General features: G+C 42.5%; 1 protein-coding gene across 1 annotated transcript in view; it reads right to left on the reverse strand.

The window, feature by feature from the left end:
- PSTPIP1 (proline-serine-threonine phosphatase interacting protein 1) overlaps positions 1–16,199 on the reverse strand; it is a gene marked incomplete at its 5' end in the record, with an annotated part of 36,454 nt that overhangs the window by 1,579 nt on the left and 18,676 nt on the right. Inside the window, 9 exons of the mRNA XM_009886674.1 lie at positions 518–615; positions 1,956–2,026; positions 3,576–3,660; positions 6,786–6,882; positions 7,534–7,632; positions 11,311–11,390; positions 12,239–12,284; positions 14,076–14,174; positions 15,209–15,271. Of these exons, the coding sequence (XP_009884976.1) occupies positions 518–615; positions 1,956–2,026; positions 3,576–3,660; positions 6,786–6,882; positions 7,534–7,632; positions 11,311–11,390; positions 12,239–12,284; positions 14,076–14,174; positions 15,209–15,271 (738 nt within the window). The remainder of the gene's footprint in view (positions 1–517; positions 616–1,955; positions 2,027–3,575; positions 3,661–6,785; positions 6,883–7,533; positions 7,633–11,310; positions 11,391–12,238; positions 12,285–14,075; positions 14,175–15,208; positions 15,272–16,199) is intronic.

The raw sequence follows: 16,199 nt of genomic DNA on the forward strand, positions 1-16,199 counted from the left end.
CAGTTGAAGCCAGGGTGTTAAACTGAAGCAGGATTCTCCAGATGATAAGCGAGATCAAATGGAGAAGAATTCCTAGATAAGCATCTGTCACATGTTCTTGCACAATGAATCTGTAGCCATTTTCTCTAGGAGAATATTTTGCAAGAGATGTAAATTCAGAATGCACAATACTCATATTTAGCCATCATTCCCTAAAAATTAAAGTTTTCCTTGCGTTTGCAGTCTCCTGTATCTCTAGGAGGAGGTTATAACAGCTCAGCACTAATTTGGGTGTAATCACTTACAGAAAATGTTATTGTTTCATCTTGAGACAGCGTGATCTAGCGATGTGCGCCAAGAACTGGCAGTTGAGCTTCCTGGCTTCTGCATGTGACCTTGACCAATAATTCTGTAAGCGTCCCTGGCTGTAAAGTGAAGATAGCACCTCCTTCACAGAATTAACACTTTCAAAATGTTTGGATCAACATCTATTTTAAATCTGATGCTATGAAATATTTATTTTGAAGTCTTTCGTTACCTGGGCTGTGTAGTCATAAAGTACTCTGTAGTCCTGTGATGATGTGATTCCAGCTTGTTCATTTACAAAAATCGGTGCATAGACTCGGTCTGTTTCCTCTGCTGGGGGTGGGGGAAAACAAAACAAAAAAACCCACACAGAAACAAAGAGTTCAGTTGCTTATAAATGCATGGGATCATATGCAAGAGTTCACAAATACAAGGGTTTCTGTTCTCTCTCTGTCTGGAGATGTACATGTATAGAAAAGCTGCTGTGAACTGTAGGTAAAGTCTTGCACAAAAACTGTGTCCCATTGATGAGATGACAATACACCCATTGAACTTTGTGGGAGGTCAGAAACTAGCTTTAGCCTCGTCCAGGTTGGGAAAAAATGTTTACCCTGCTAAAGCACAATCCAAATTGTCCAGAGGGAAATGCTGTGATTAAACTGGTTTAAAATGGTTGCTACTGGTGGTATAAAATTCTAGCAGTTCAGGCACTCACATAGGGCTTTTCTTTTTCCCTTGAGAAAAATGACAAATACTGTGCTGATGGGTCACCAGACAGTTTCCAGTAGTTTCCATAGTTCCCAGATAGCTATTTGTGCTATTTGTCCCTGACGTAACTTTTTTGGAAGATGTTGCTTTAATCCAGTTTGTCATAATTAAGGAAATCTCTTACTCCTTCCCAGCATCTGCCTGGGAGCTTCCGCTGCTGTTGAGGTGAGCAGAGGTTTGCCACATATGACTGACTCCTCGGTGGGGACAACAAAACCTGTGTCCTGCCCTAAGGAGCATTGTGGCTCCCTGACTTTTCAGTTTTTGATAGACAAGCATGGGAGCAGTCAAAAAAGCTGAAGGCAGAGAGCGTTTGCCGTTCCTGCGGGTGTTGTCCAGGGAATGCTCTCCTCTCCTGTCCCCAGCCCATGGAAGTTCAGGAGGAGTGACTACCCTCAACTGCGCAACACTGCATTGCTGTACATGTGCCGGAGCCCAAGCTGGAGCCTGGTAGGTCCAGCTTCCTGCATAGTCAAAATACTCTTTTAAATGTTGTCTGATAAATGCCTAGTTGCAAGGGTTACAACAAGACAGTGTAACTGGGAAACGAGATGGATATTTGCATTTATAAGGCATGAACCTCATCTGTTTCAAAACTGTAGGTATTCCCTTGGGCTTTTTAGAGGTAGTGTATTCCACCTTGGGAGAAAAATATTATCTATGTTGGACTGTGTTGTTCTGAATGTACAGTTCCCCCTTGCCTAGACAGAGGTTTTGAAGATTATATGGGTTATTTGGCACTGGGAAATTTGTTTAATACCCATCCAAGCCAGACTACTCTTACTCTTGACTGCCAACATGTGAATATCTGCTGTACCATTTCTGCTCCGTGTCAAAGCTTGATTTAGCAATGTAATCTAAACCAAACACATCTGGTAAACTTATTTCCCAAAGAGGCATACCAAGGGGAGGAGCTGAAGGAGTGACACTTTCCATGTTGTTTTTGCTGCTTCCATGCAGTAATCCAGAGAATCTGCAGAACCAAGAGAAGCCAATGACAAAATGAGTGAACAGGACTGGGTATGAGCATTCCTTCGTCTCAGCTGTCTGACTCAACCTTCCCTCCATCTGCTGCAGCACTGTCGCCTCTTCCTGTGGCTGTCTGTTTTCATTTATGCTGTAGATATATTTATCTTCAGTTAAAAATCTATTTTTAAAAATGCAGCAGAATACTGAACCATCAGCCATCACTAAATTGTGCATAAAATGCATCAGGTAGTATTTTGTTGTTGATCCAAGGACTCATGGTGCAAAACTCCAATTATTTCACAATATTACTATGATGAGAATTATCGGTTGTTTGTAAGAGATTACCATCCCTTTGTCTTTAAGGAAAGCTCTGATACAATTTAAAACACAAAGCTTGTATAATGAGCCTCTCTAAAAACTGTGAGTTTAAGTGAATTTTTGGGTTTCTTATTTAAATCTATGCCTGGTTATTTTCTATATCATAGCTGGATACTGGAGACTAAGTAAAGTGAGAATATGGGTTAGGATTCTGAAGCACAGACAGAAATAGCATTGCATGCTTAAGGCATATTTAAAGGGTCTGATTTTTTCAGCTGGTGAATGCTCCGCGTTTCTGGACAATGGATATCCAAACTCGACAGTTTCTGAAAAACTCAGACAGTGTCTCTAGGCTGCTTGCCCATGCAGACCATGGTTGTATTCTAAATTCTACAGTTGTCTTCTGTAACTGTATAGGATGCAGCATCAGAATTCATTATTATAGAAAATCTGGTTTCCAACTGAAAAACAAAGTATTGTGTATAAACCTTATCAGCTCACTAACAAGCCTGGACCACATTTTAAATGGGAGATCGCAGCCTGCTCCTTGTTTTTGCCATGTAATAAGGCTTGTCAAAATATAAAGCTCTTCTGCGTTAAATATGATGCCATTCCCACTGTGAAATAGACATTTAAGTATGAAATATTTAAACCAATAGATCTACCGTGCTCTTCTGCTGATATAACTGCATCCATGCTGCAGCATTTACCAGCATAAATAGATCAGAAAAAGAAAAATCGCCTCCGTAATCATCACAGTGATTCCGCTAAGTGTTTTTTCCTTTGGTCTAGATACAGAGAGCAGCTCTTTGTTCCGCTCAGCTGGGCGGTGCAGTAAGCCAGGAGGTATTGCTGAAATGAGAGACAGCTCTCCCCAGCCTTTGCTCCCAGCTAGATTCACCTTTGCCCTCCCTTGAACAAAGGGGGTTTTGTCACTATGCGCCATGACTCACTAGGAAAGAGGAAATAAGTGAATGCTATCCATTGCTGGCCAACTAATTGTTTTATGAACTTGTCCCCTGTCTCTCTTCCCACTAGACCATGGCAAAATTACTCTGACCCTGGTTTTAATAGGTTTACTTCTTCTGTCAAGTTATATTTATCGATCTGTAGCTGCCTTTTGCTACAGTGAAGGAAGTAATAACTTTCCAGGTCCTGTTTCCTGTCATCATACATTGCCGTTCATACGGAGAAATACCTGTACTGGTACCTGGGAACCAAAGTTTGTCACTCACCTCTTCATCATTCCACAAGACTGGGTTGGGCTGCTGTTGTTTCTGTTTGGTTCTCTGCTGTAGTAGTTCTCATATCCTATTGCATCTGCAACAGGGCAATCAAAATGAGGTGTTCAAACAGGTGAAACCTTTTTCTCCCCTACCAGAATTCAACCATCAGGGGCTGCTGGAGCACGCTGCAATACAGCCCCTGTCTGCATTTGCCTGAGATGTGGCTGGAACAGCTCAGGGGGACCTGGGAGCTTGACAAAAGCCATTCAAGTGATTGTAAGCAGATATGTCCTTGGTACAAAGGCATGCTTGACCTGAGACAAGCATAGTCAAGGTCCTGAAGAACTATTCTAATAGCTGTGGCTAGCCCTAATTAAGAAGGCGGTTTCCTCCATGACTGTTTCCTCTGTTGCCTTAAAGCTCAGGATTTAAGGAAGCAGAGCATGGTCATTATGAGCCTGGGACCATGCTCATGATACAATTGGCTGCAGTGTGTTTTGTTTCTTTTTTTCTTAATGGATTGAGCCAGGAATTTTTGTCGGAGCTGGGGATGTTTTTGAACATTATTGCCAGCAGCAATAATGAGCAATTTCCCGGTCTGTGCTTGTGCTTGAGTGTCTCCCTACCTTTCATATCTCCCCCATCCACCTCCTGAGAACTGATTTGCTGTTTACCCAGAGATACTTGGTTTTTGTTCTCTCAAACACAGTTATATTACAGTTTCTTCACTCTCCCCTATGGTGTCGTTAAGGGTGAAACTGAGACCATTTCCAAGTCTAGCTTTACAGATGAAATAGTTACAGATGGATTTATTTATTTTTCATCTTGTAGCTCCCAGTGTAGTTGCTTAGAGCTCGTGGCCACACACCCTTTCTGCCTTCGCTGTGTTAAAGCCAAACAAAAATGAGTGAAGTCTGGGATACCGTATTATCTCAGTTCTGATACCAGCAAATTAAGAAAGACATTGGACTTGGGCTAAAGGTTGTGTTGACATTCCCGCATTGGGTCAGCCAAGATCATAAGCAGAGCAGGCATGTTCATCTAGTGAGTGTGAAGAATACTGACAAAGAAGATTTTCAGTAATTAGGGACTTTTCTGTCCAAGGGTTTCCTATTACCTTTCTAGACTGTCACCTTGGTATAGTTTCTAGTCTATAATGCATTGTAAGATTAGGTAGAAGAGGGGAGTGGGCAATAGCATCAAGAAACCAAAAGGTTTGGTCAGGATGATGGTCTCCTGCTACACAATGCAAAACCACACGTGGGTTTCTTCCTGCATTTTGCAAATAATAAAACAAATCAACAGCTCACCATGTGCTACTGTGCAAACTCATTAGCCAGAGCTGTGGAGGTACTGGGATGTTACTTCCAGAACATATCACCGTTTAGAAGGTGGCAAAAAAACCCCAACAAAAAAGCAAGTCGGTGGTTTCTTTGCCTTTCATAAAGTTCTCAAGTGTTTTTCCCACCTATTTCTTATTAGAAATGAGTCCTGACATAGCCAAGAGCTGTTTGCAGAAAATTGCCTAGGCGACTGGAGAATGAGAAATCTCACATAGAAAAAAAAAAAAAAAAAAACAACCAACAGCCAAACCTCTAGCTGCAAATTACAAATTTCTTGGTATACAGAAGTTGTTTCACACTGTTGCAAGGCACAGTTCTCCCTTCTGCCAGTGAAGATGTAGTTTGTTCTTGGTAAATGCTCCTATGTCAGTGAAATTAAATCCCCTACGTGAAGAATAAACTATAGCAGCAAAATGGCATCCAGTGCACCAGTATCAATCCATTTGTTTAAAAAAAAAATCCCCAAATCCCAATTCTTAATCACATAGGTGTAATGACAGAAAAGCTGAGTGAAAAACACGCCCCAGATAGCTCAGTGCTGAGTTAGTGGCAGCATCCAGCTCTGCTGAAGAAGTTCCTAGGGTGTAATTGCTGCCAGCTCTGAGCTCCGCAATGAAATCAAAGCGGTGTAAGCTGTTGCTGTATGAGATAATTATCCCTCGGGACAGGGCGTTCATAATGCTGATGGTTGTACCTGTACAACTCCTAGCATGGAAGGTTTTTATCAGTATAAAATTTCCTTATGCCAGTATGGCTTATTCCCTGTTCTGAATGGAAGTAAGCTCTATCAATACTGCTGAGGGCATACTAAGGGGATTTTCTCTTTGACGTAGCAGTATGGTGTTAGAGCAGATAGTGGAAGTGAAACAGTACCTGTGCACAGATTTTAAAAAAATAAAATAAAATTGGAGGAAGAGGTCTTTTCAGCATCTCTTCATCAGCTAATGAAGAGATGAAATAGGGACTTTTTTTTTTCCCAAGTGCTATGAATCTTTGTTTACTGCAGCAGCTGCACAGAAGTGCAAGCATTCACTCAGTCCATAAAAACCTTGTATTGCTTGTTGAAGTAAGAGGGTGTGGTTTGTGTTTGGCCATTTGAAATCCTTCCTGGTGATGTTTTTGGAGAACTCCTACCCCGGAGCAGTATGTTTTCATTTTACAACTGCTCTTAGCTCTTGCTGTCCCAGTCTCCGTTTCAGCCCAGAGGTTCTGATGACTGAAGTCATTGACAAGGCTCCTTTGGCTTGAATGGGCAGAGTCTGTGAACCTTACATTGCTTCTGCAAGCTGGAGAAAAGCCAATTTCATTCAAAATGTCCCCCAACTAGGGTCTTGCCCTTATACAAACAACTTCCTGAGAGGACAAAAGACGTTATTCCCTATTGGGCAGGTGGAACAAAACAGAATGCGGAGTCTGGTCTTCTCTGTACTGCAAATGAAGAGGCAGCATCTCTGTCAAGGGGCCACCAGGGTGCAGTTACATGATAAGTTGGCTCTGACTTGTCACCACTGCAGGAAATTGAGGTTGCCATCTCTGCAAGGCAGTTTGCCACCTCCTTAGTGATGCCAGTTCAGCTGTACTGTGAAATGAGCCTGGTTGAAAAAACAAAACAACTTTCTCTTTTGTTGTTTGGGTTGGGTTTTGGGGGTTTTTTTTGGAGGGCTATTTTTAACCTGGGTCATTCGGCTGTCCCACTTCCAATGCCACACAAGGAGCGATGGCAGCACAGTGAGGGGAAGTGAGCCATGGCTGGTGGGAATGAATAGCCAGAGCAGAAACTCCTCCAGCTGGCTTCACCTCCAAAGGACATGTACTGCACAACTGCAGCCTCAGCCTAATGGGTGACTCATCTGACGAGACCAATAGGAATAATTACCTGGAGGTTGTGTTCCTGTCATTTTGGTCTTAATGAAGTAGTCTATGTCTGACTCTACAACGCAGTTCTCCAAGCTTACCCGAACCTCTTCATACAGCTACAAAACAGAATCCAAGAATTTAATTTAATTTTTAACATTTCACATTGAATTAACAATTAATGGTCTTCTAATACTTCTCCCATTAAGAGACAATTTATACTTAATACCTATCTGACCTGGATGGGTCTTTGGCCTGTCCCCCATACAAACATTCTTGTAAACACAATTGTTTGTTTGTGCTCTGGATATTCTTTTAAGCGAGGAGGACAAAGGCAGTCCAGGGCTTTTCAATGCAATAAAGAAATGAATAGCAGGAAACAAGCATTCAAAAGCAAAACTAGTGTACTCTTTATGTCCTCCAATTCTGAGACCATGACTGGATGCCTTTCTGAAAGTTGTGCCTGAGCCCAAATATATTTGACTGAGCGTTCTGGTAGCTGGAAGCATTCCCCAACAAACTGAGGGGAGGAGACATTTAAGTGTCAAAAAGGAGACACAGACCATCTACGTCCAGGCATATATCTGGTCTACATCTAGAGGGAACAAGCTATATTGAGAATACTCCCCCTAACTGAACATGGAGAACAGCCGGTTTGCCGGAAACAGCCAGCACGCACAGAGAAGGGCAGGCTAGTGCCGAATTGTTAGAGCACTCTTGCTCTTCCTCTTCCTCTTCTGCATGTCAAGGTATTTGGCGCGTGCCCCTACCTCGTCATCCTTCACACACTGCATGGAGAGCTGGTTGCAGTGAACCCACAGCGAGTTGCGGAGGATGGTGATGCGGTCGCACTCCTGGAGCTGGAAGACCTAAAGCCAAAGAGGAGGTGTGAGATAGCCTCATGGTAGTTATTTATTTGCATTGCAGGCAGCAACAGGGCTGGGGCTCCTCTAGGCCAAGTTCATATGTCTGCAAACCATTCTGAGGGTTCCTTTTTAAAGGATGTCTTTCAGCTACTGGAGAAACTACACAGAATCATAGAATCGTTTTGGTTGGAAAAGACCTTTAAGAGCATCGCCTCCAACTGTTAACCTAACCCTGCCAAGTCCACCACTAAACCATGTCCCTCTGCACCATGTCTACCCATCTTTTAAATACCTCCACGGATCGCAACTCCACCACGTCCCTGGGCAGCCTGTTCCAATGCTTGACGACCCTTTTGGTGAAGAAATTTTCCCTAATACCCAATCTAAACCTCCCCTGGAGCAACTTGAGGCCATTTTCTCTTGTTCTGTTGCTTGTTACTTGGGATAAAAGACCGACCCCCACCTCGCTCCAACCTCCTTTCAGGTAGTTGTAGAGAGTGATAAGGTCTCCCCTCAGCCTCCTTTTCTCCAGGCTGAACAACCCCAGTTCCCTCAGCCACTCCTCATCAGACTTGTGCTCCAGACCCCTCACCAGCTTCATTGCCCTTCTCTGGACACGCTCCAGCACCTCAATGTCTTTCTTGTCAGGAGGGGCCCAAATCTGAACACAGTACTCGAGGTGGGGCCTCACCAGTCAGCCGGCTGCTCACCAACACTCCCAGGTCCTTTTCTGTCCGGCAGCTTTCCAGCCACTCTGCCCCAAGCCTGTAGTGCTGTATGGGGTTGTTGTGAGCCAAGTGCAGGACCCGGCACTTGGCTTTGTTGAACCTCACACCATTGGTCCAGCCCGTGCAGATCCCTCTGTAGAACCATCCTACCCTCAAGCAGATCAACACTCCTGCCCAACTTGGTGGTGTCTGCAAACTTACTGAGGGTGCACTTGATCCCTTTGTCCATGTCATTGATAAAGATATTAAAGAGAACCAGCCCCAGTGCTGAGCCCTGGGGACACCACTTGTGACCAGCCACCAACTGGATTTAACTCTATTCACCACCACTCTTTGGGACCAGCCCTCCAGCCAGTTTTTTACCCAGTGGAGTATGCCATCTACTTCTTTGTGCTCAAGAGTTTGTTTTAATTGATTGCACCAAACGAAACTTATATTTTATAAATAAAAATAAAGCAGGGGAAAGGAATCAGTATCTGCATCTGACTGCTACCTCTACTGCCAAGGATTTCAGAGTCAGGGTCCTGTCTACCCATCGCATTAAAATCTTGACGTTTAACAGATCAGTAGAGAACTGGCATGAAAGGGTTGTATGTATGCTAGAAGTAGAAACCAAAAATATCCATCTCTGCCTTCTAAAATGTCTTTCCAAACTTTTCTCTTTTGAAATTCTTTGAGGTTTTCTGGAGTTGCCTTAGTTAATTTCTAAGGTTATTTTCATGGTAAAGAGAAGGCATTTTTCTTTCTTCAGAGTTTACTCCCTTCTTTCATCTGTCTCATTTTCTCATGTTGTTGCACAGCTTTGGAAGAATGAAGGAAGAAGAGAGAGGAGATGTGTGAACTGAGTTGGGGGAAGAGGCAGATAAACTCTTTCTTCAAAAACTTAAAAAAAAAAAAAAAAGATGACCCTGATCTCTAAATTGTGCTGTTATAAGTAGAACATCAATTTTTGGTTTTCTATGAGGTGTGAAAAGCTCAGATGCTTCCAGCCATCTGTTTCCATCTCCATTTGCTAGTAATTATGTCCAGAACATCACAAATGTATACAATATTCAGCATAACATTCAGTTGGGTACGCTGCCTGCCATCTAATATCTTACCATCTAAAAAAATAAGAGAGTCCATCAGGGAGTCAGCTGTCATTGGGACCAGTTTCTGAGAGAAGAAGCTTTTAAAGAGAACCTGAAGGGTGGAGAATGAGTATTTCAATAGCCACTCAGAACAAAAAGCCTATGGCTGCAGCCTAGCCCCTAAGGGGCTGCTGAAATAGCACGAGACCCAACTGGGAATTTTCCAGGTAAATGCTGTCCTGTCGGGAAATGCAGCTTATCAAAGAGGGAAGTGTAGTGACTCGGCTTGTCAAGCCCTTTGCAAAGTACAGCTGGCTGTTGTGTTAGACACATCCCTCGTGCCCCATCGGCTTGTGCGACAGACTCCTAGTGAACCTGGGCATCTCGTGCCAAGGAATGTGGCAGAGTCCCCGTGATGAAGGCTGTCCCATTGCTGCCACTTGCTAGCCAAGATTTTCAGGCTATGGATGTCCAGCACTCAGCTAGAGACCTAAGCGAGCTTGGCACTTCCAGATTCCCCACTATGCAGCCAGAAATTTGGGATCTTAAGCTGTGTTTGTACTAGTTAATAGTTTTAAATGCCTCAAAAAAATCTATCCATTCTATCTTTTGAAAGAAGGCATTAAAGATGCCCCTCCTTTAAGAATGGTTGTTTGAATTAAACAGTGGGCAGGCCACAAGCTCTGTGGGCTATTCAGAATTTAGCCATATGGGAGAAATGAAGTGGTTTGGGTTGTGGAACGCTTTGCTTGTTTGTTGGCTTTTTAAGAAGGGGGCAAATGTACATCTTGGGAAAATTAAGGCTTGGTACAATTTCTGTAGAAAGTCTGCTGTGCCAGCTGTAGGACTTTCCAGTCCTCCCAGATAGGGAATATTTAAGAGGAAGCAGAGAACTGGAAAGCTATGCGCCTAACATTTTATTTTATGTGGAAATAAAGCCTGCAACAAGTACACATAACAAAATCATGCTTTAGCAGATGGTCAAATGTATTTGAAGGATTAATATGACCAAATATGTGGCTGATTTGGATGTCAACCAGTTCCTGTAAATTGTTGTGCAAAACTTACTAGCCAAGTGCAAATCGCCTTGTCCATCCTCAGCATAGTGGAAATACAGACTTTTCCACTACGACCTTTCAATTGAAAGATTACTCCATGGCAGAGGGCAGATATTCTTGCAGGTGAATATGAAGTGCTATGCAAAATAAAGATTCTGAGGGGCACAGATATCTTTGCTCTCAGAATGCTATGGTACATACTTTTTTTAGCTTAGCCAAAAAAGCCTCTCCTGCATTACCACAAGAAGCCATTCTGGAAGCCTCTTGCAAATCATAATCTAAAGGGAATCTTTTGTTTGTTCATTTTTAATGGATTAGTTGAATTCTTCTTGTTTCAATTCTGAAATTCTTTTTTTAAACTAAGAGTGAATTTTCATGTCTACATTTCTGTTGATTTTCAACTGAAATTTCATTTTGTCACAAAGCAGTTATTTGAGAAACAATCTTATCTGGGCTGTGATAGAAGATCATCCCTAAAGCTAGTGTATTCTTATGTTAAGCTGTGGGTGAAAACTGGCAACAAATGCTTGCAAATAGGTTGTACCAGTTCATATATTGCTCCACTTCTCACAGCTCTGCGCTTATTCCTCTCCTTTATGTTTACATACATATGCTGAACAAGCAAGGACAGTGTAAGCAAGTAAGACAGCTAGTAGCTATTTCTAAATCAACTCTAGTTTTTGCAGTATTTTTGCAAATCTACTGAGATTCCACATAAAGCAAACAGCAAAACCCTTGGGATGATATCTTGGGTCTTAGACTGATATCTGCAACTAGGATAAAAAAAGAGTGCACAAATATATTGCTGCAAAAGTCAATGTTTACCTCGCAGATTTTGATATGTTCCTGTTCCCACTCTGTCCTGACCTTATCCAGCTGCTCAATGTTCTGTTTGTACACGTTCTCTGTAAACACAGACACACATAATAGAAACCCAACAGTTAGGAAAAAAATGATACAGTCTTTCTCTTTTTCCTCCTAATAGGACTTTGCTGTGGTTCTTGCACTTCAGACCTGTGGTTTGCTAGAGCATCACAAGAATGTGTGAGCTTGAAACTGGTGGGCTGTGAGGATATATGGGTTTTTTTTTTCTTTGCAACTTTACACCAGAGTAAGGATTCTCCCTGCGTGGTTTGCAGACCATCTATAAGCTTTACAGTGGGGATAATGTGTATCAGAGATGGAGAGCCTGGACCACGCTTGGGCACTGAGCATTCTGAGGCTCTTCCCGTGCTGAGGCAGTCCGGTAAGCCATGGAATTTAGTGTAAACCTTTGCACGAGCAGTGAGGGACAAGTCTGAACTCATGAACCAGCTCAGTTGTCTGCTGGCCTGTCCTTGTGGACATAGACACAAGTTTCTGGCTGGAGAATTCTACTGTCCTCATGTACAGGGAACCTCGGGACTGTGTATCTGGTTTGGGCTGGATGGGAGCAATTTGAGTGTCATTCTTTTGTGTTTTCAAACTTGCTTTAAAAGATTTTCCTTCCTGGGTGAAGTCCCTAAAGGAAGTCTTCTATAAATTCTTTAACGAAAGTAAGAAGCTTGCATTTCCACAAAAGAAAGTAAATGTAGATGCTTATCAGGTTGCCTTTTTTTAGAAGCTTCTTCATTAATCTTTGGATTGGTGACTTTGGGAAACCCGACTTCAAACACAGCCAGCCTGGGTAATTTGGATGGTGCTCTGTCAAAATCAGTGTGCTGGTAGATCTTTGCTGAGAAAAATCATAGTTCGGTTGCAAATAGGGTATCACCTGCTTCGTTTGCCGCGTCTCTGCATTGCTTGGCTTTGTTCTGACTCTGAAACAGGAAAAAAAACACCCCAAATTAATTTCTGACCATAGTTTTTGCTTCTGCCACAGTTTTGGTTTTTTTTCCTGTCTTCTCCCTTTCCCCTTCTAGGGGAAAGGCTCAAACTTGCGAACACTTCCTGGCTGTCCCACCTTTATGTACAGTTCTGTTGAATGTGTGCTGTGGAGAAGAAGGGACCCGAATTTCACAGATGCAGCTATAGGTTCACTGACTTCAAGGGAAATCTGGCAATTTACATCTTTCCGTTCAGACACGCCTGCCATAGGAGCTCAGTGCTAGCGTGATCCAGCCTGAAGCTTGTGTCTGCTGGCTGAGTTGTTTTTTCTCAAGTGTTTGATGTGCTTTTCTAATAGATATTTATAAGCAGAAATAAATGGCAGCTAGGATTCTTCATCTTCCGGGCTCCTCATGTAATACACAGATGAAAAGAACACAGCCTTTAAACTACTTTGCAAATGCCAGATTATTTCCCATAACAACTCAGAAGCCTAAAAGCAAAATTCACTCTAAGTAGAACTTCTCTTTTTTAAAAAAACCTGCAGCTTTTAACAAATGAAAATACAGCTATTATTGACAGCTCTGTACTCCCAGGTCTTTCTGCACAGATGGTGATGACAGTACATTAATGCACGGCTCTAGACATCAATATAACACATTCTTCCATTCTGTCCTTCAAGACAAGGCTCAGGTAGGGGTTCTTATGACCATATTCCTCATCACAGCTGGCGGGAAAATGTGTAGTAAGCTGGGAACATAAGCTTCATTCTTATTTGCTTCCTGGCCCAAACTGTTTGTGAGTGCTGTGCAGAATTAAACAGCTGACATGTTTCTTGTGAGATGCCTCTGTGCATTTCAAATGTGCTGGCATGTGTGTGGAAGTAATGGCAATGAAGCACCACCCTAGGATCCTTCTGCATGAAAGGAGCTGGGTCGGATTTTGATGCCATTGAAGTTGCTAAGTGTTCTGGCGTAATTTCAGTAGGGGCAGGATTTCATCCCCTCTTTAGAGCTAAGCCTTGGAGGGGTTTGTTCATCAAAGGTTAGCCATTGCTGGAAATAAAATGTAAAGTTCTGATGCTGTTTTTAGAGTCTCCATCCCCCCGCTCCTTGAGATGATTTTTGATCCTTTTTGCTTACACTGCACCGATTTTTATCGAGCCAAAGGGAGTTGGTTTATTTTGTTTTCTCCATCTGTTCCACTGTAAAATGTTCCCATTAAAAGTTAGTGAATTGTCAGCTACAAGTATCAAGACGATGCAATGAAGGACTGCAGTGCCTTAATTTCCAATGATTTATTTTTGAATTTGTAAATTTAGTTGAAATTAAACTAACCATAAGGAGAAAAATGTTGAGGAAAAATATGCATTTTAATGTAAAATACTATGCCTACTAAATGCAAGCAATCAAAAGGCAAAACTAACTGCATTGCATACTTCTGACTTGTTTCTTTTTTTATTAATAATTTTGGAGAAAAATTCAGGGTTCGTAGAGCAATTAGATCATAGCCTGGGATAAATTAATTAGGTAACTTAGTCCCTTCCCAGCCTTTCTAAAAACCCTTGACCTATCGCAGAGCAAAATCACAGTTACCAAAGGAGTTTGCGAAGGAAGATCTCCTTGGGGAGGTGGTTTGTTTTAATTTTGATTCTAAGGGGTTAATTAGAAGGGAAAGCAGCCCCTGGCATCCTGCAGAATGGGTTGTTCAATTGTATTCTCTTGTACCTTGAAAAGAAAAAAAAAACAGTTTTCTCTCTAAATAGCACTTGTCATCTATGGTACCTTTTCCGTTTGCTTTTGGTTGCCTGAAGCACTTGTCCGTTCAAAGGACTGCTCGGCTTCATCCGCCTCCTTGCACTTCTGTTCGTAGGTCTTCTTTGACTGTATTGAAATGAAATCAAATGTGAGGGTTTGGGTTAGGGAACAAGGCTGAGTTGTCTCCAGTGTGATGTTCCAGGCATTTTCTCTTTTGCAGTCAGTCTGAGGGAGCAAATGAGTGCCCAAGTTTGGGCAAGAGAAAAAATTCCCAATGACACCGTAAGGAGGTAGAACAATAGACCTGAGAAATCGGGCATAAATTGGGTCCTTTTCTTGCAGCCCTGAAATTCTTCGCTTTGTATGATTGCAGCCAGCTCCTGGCAGGGGTGGTCATGAATACACAGGCACCATTAGCACCATCGGTGCATCAGGCATCTGTCCGAGCTACAGCCTAGAGACAAAATTCAGAGCCCACATTCCCCGGGTGTCAGTGGGGATGGGTTATCGTTTCCACAGTGTGACTTAGAGCATCAGGTGGCTGAAGTCAGTGTGTTGCCTTGCCCATTGCTCCAAGCTGGGAGACAGAGCCAGCACCCGTAGGTAACAGTCTCGGTGCAGTCCTCAGAAGCAAGAGAAAACCTTATTTGCACCAAAAGACCTCCCTGTGTTAGAGGTTCACTTAGAAAAAACGCGTTTAAATAAAAATTGCTAGTATGGTTCCAGCTGTAGCACTGGGGGGTCTGCAACTACTTTTCTTAAGAGGCAATTGCCCATTGGAAACCAAAACCAGCTGCCTGCAGTTCCTGCACCTGCAGGCTTTCCAGTTGGAGACGTTTCCTCCTGTTTACAAGATTCCCTTGCCATTTTTAAAATTGTATTTACACAGACTGAAAAAATACATTAGCTCCTGGAAGTATCCTTGCTTAGAAAGAATGAAATCCTGTTTGACCTGGGGCATTGTTCGTTCCACATTAACTTTCCGAGTTAATTCTGACTCTTGAGTGGGTACATCAGGGAAGATTATCTCTCACACACACGCTTTTGCACTCTTACGCACTCACACATTCTTGACATAGGTACGTGTAATACAGATTTCACCCTGTCTCAAACTGGAGCCAGTTTGCATCAAAAAACCTGCACAAAACCTCCTTGCTTACCTCCATTGTTTTCTTATAATGGGACAACTTGCTCTTTTGCATGCGCTCCATCGCAGACTCATACTGTAAGAAACACAGAGAAGTAAGCATTTCTTGCTTTGGACTTTTCCCCCCTGCCTTTTTTTAGGGGCAGGCTTAGGAGAGCCATTGTCAGAGCTCTTCTATGAGCCACGTGCCTGTGGGGAAAATGACTTCACTCTGCTTTTATAAATGACAGGTTTCTAAGTGACACAGAGCATTGAAGTGCCAGGTAAAAAAAATAATAATCCAAGATAATTCTGCTTCAGTCGTTTCTATTAATAGCAGAGAGGATGTAAATCTTCATTTTCTTCCTCCCTATATTTTTTTTTCTTAAGGAGATTAAATAGTGTAACACCCAGTCACAGTGCCCATCAGCTCTGCCAGCAGAGTTCCTTTGCTGGTTCAAGAGCTTGATCCCACATCTTTGCAGACCGAACCACTGTCTCACCCATGTGAGCAAGGATAGTTGTCCATTTTAAATACAAACAATTCCTGTGTAATTTATATTCCATTGCTTCTGGCAAATTTATTCACAATGTGATTTGATTTCCATATTGTCATCTGGTCAGTGTTGGAAGGACAGTGCTGAATTCTCTTTTATGGCTTCAGTTGTGATACGCTGAGCCTTATGTGACAGTGAGATATGCTCTTACTTGGCAGGGTATGGGCTTCTTCAGTGGGACTTTTGGTCCTTTAATCTTTATATTCTGCTCAAGCAAAACTCTTTCCAAGGCTACCCAGAGGCTTGCTTCACATTGGGCTAAATAGCACAGTCCTGAGAGCAGCTACAGCGAAAGACAAATCACAGCGCTTTGGGAAGTTGCCAGGTAGATGCTGACACCATCTAGCATGTCTAATGTTGACTTCCTCACAGCCGCATGCTGGATGGAGAAAAAAAGCTGCTTAAGATTCCAAAGCAGTTTTTCCTTTTTTTATCCAGGCCCCTCTGTCTGTTTGCAGTTGAGTTATA

This window comes from Charadrius vociferus, unplaced genomic scaffold, assembly GCF_000708025.1.
Source record: "Charadrius vociferus isolate BGI_N301 unplaced genomic scaffold, ASM70802v2 scaffold356, whole genome shotgun sequence".
Lineage (NCBI taxonomy): Eukaryota > Metazoa > Chordata > Aves > Charadriiformes > Charadriidae > Charadrius > Charadrius vociferus.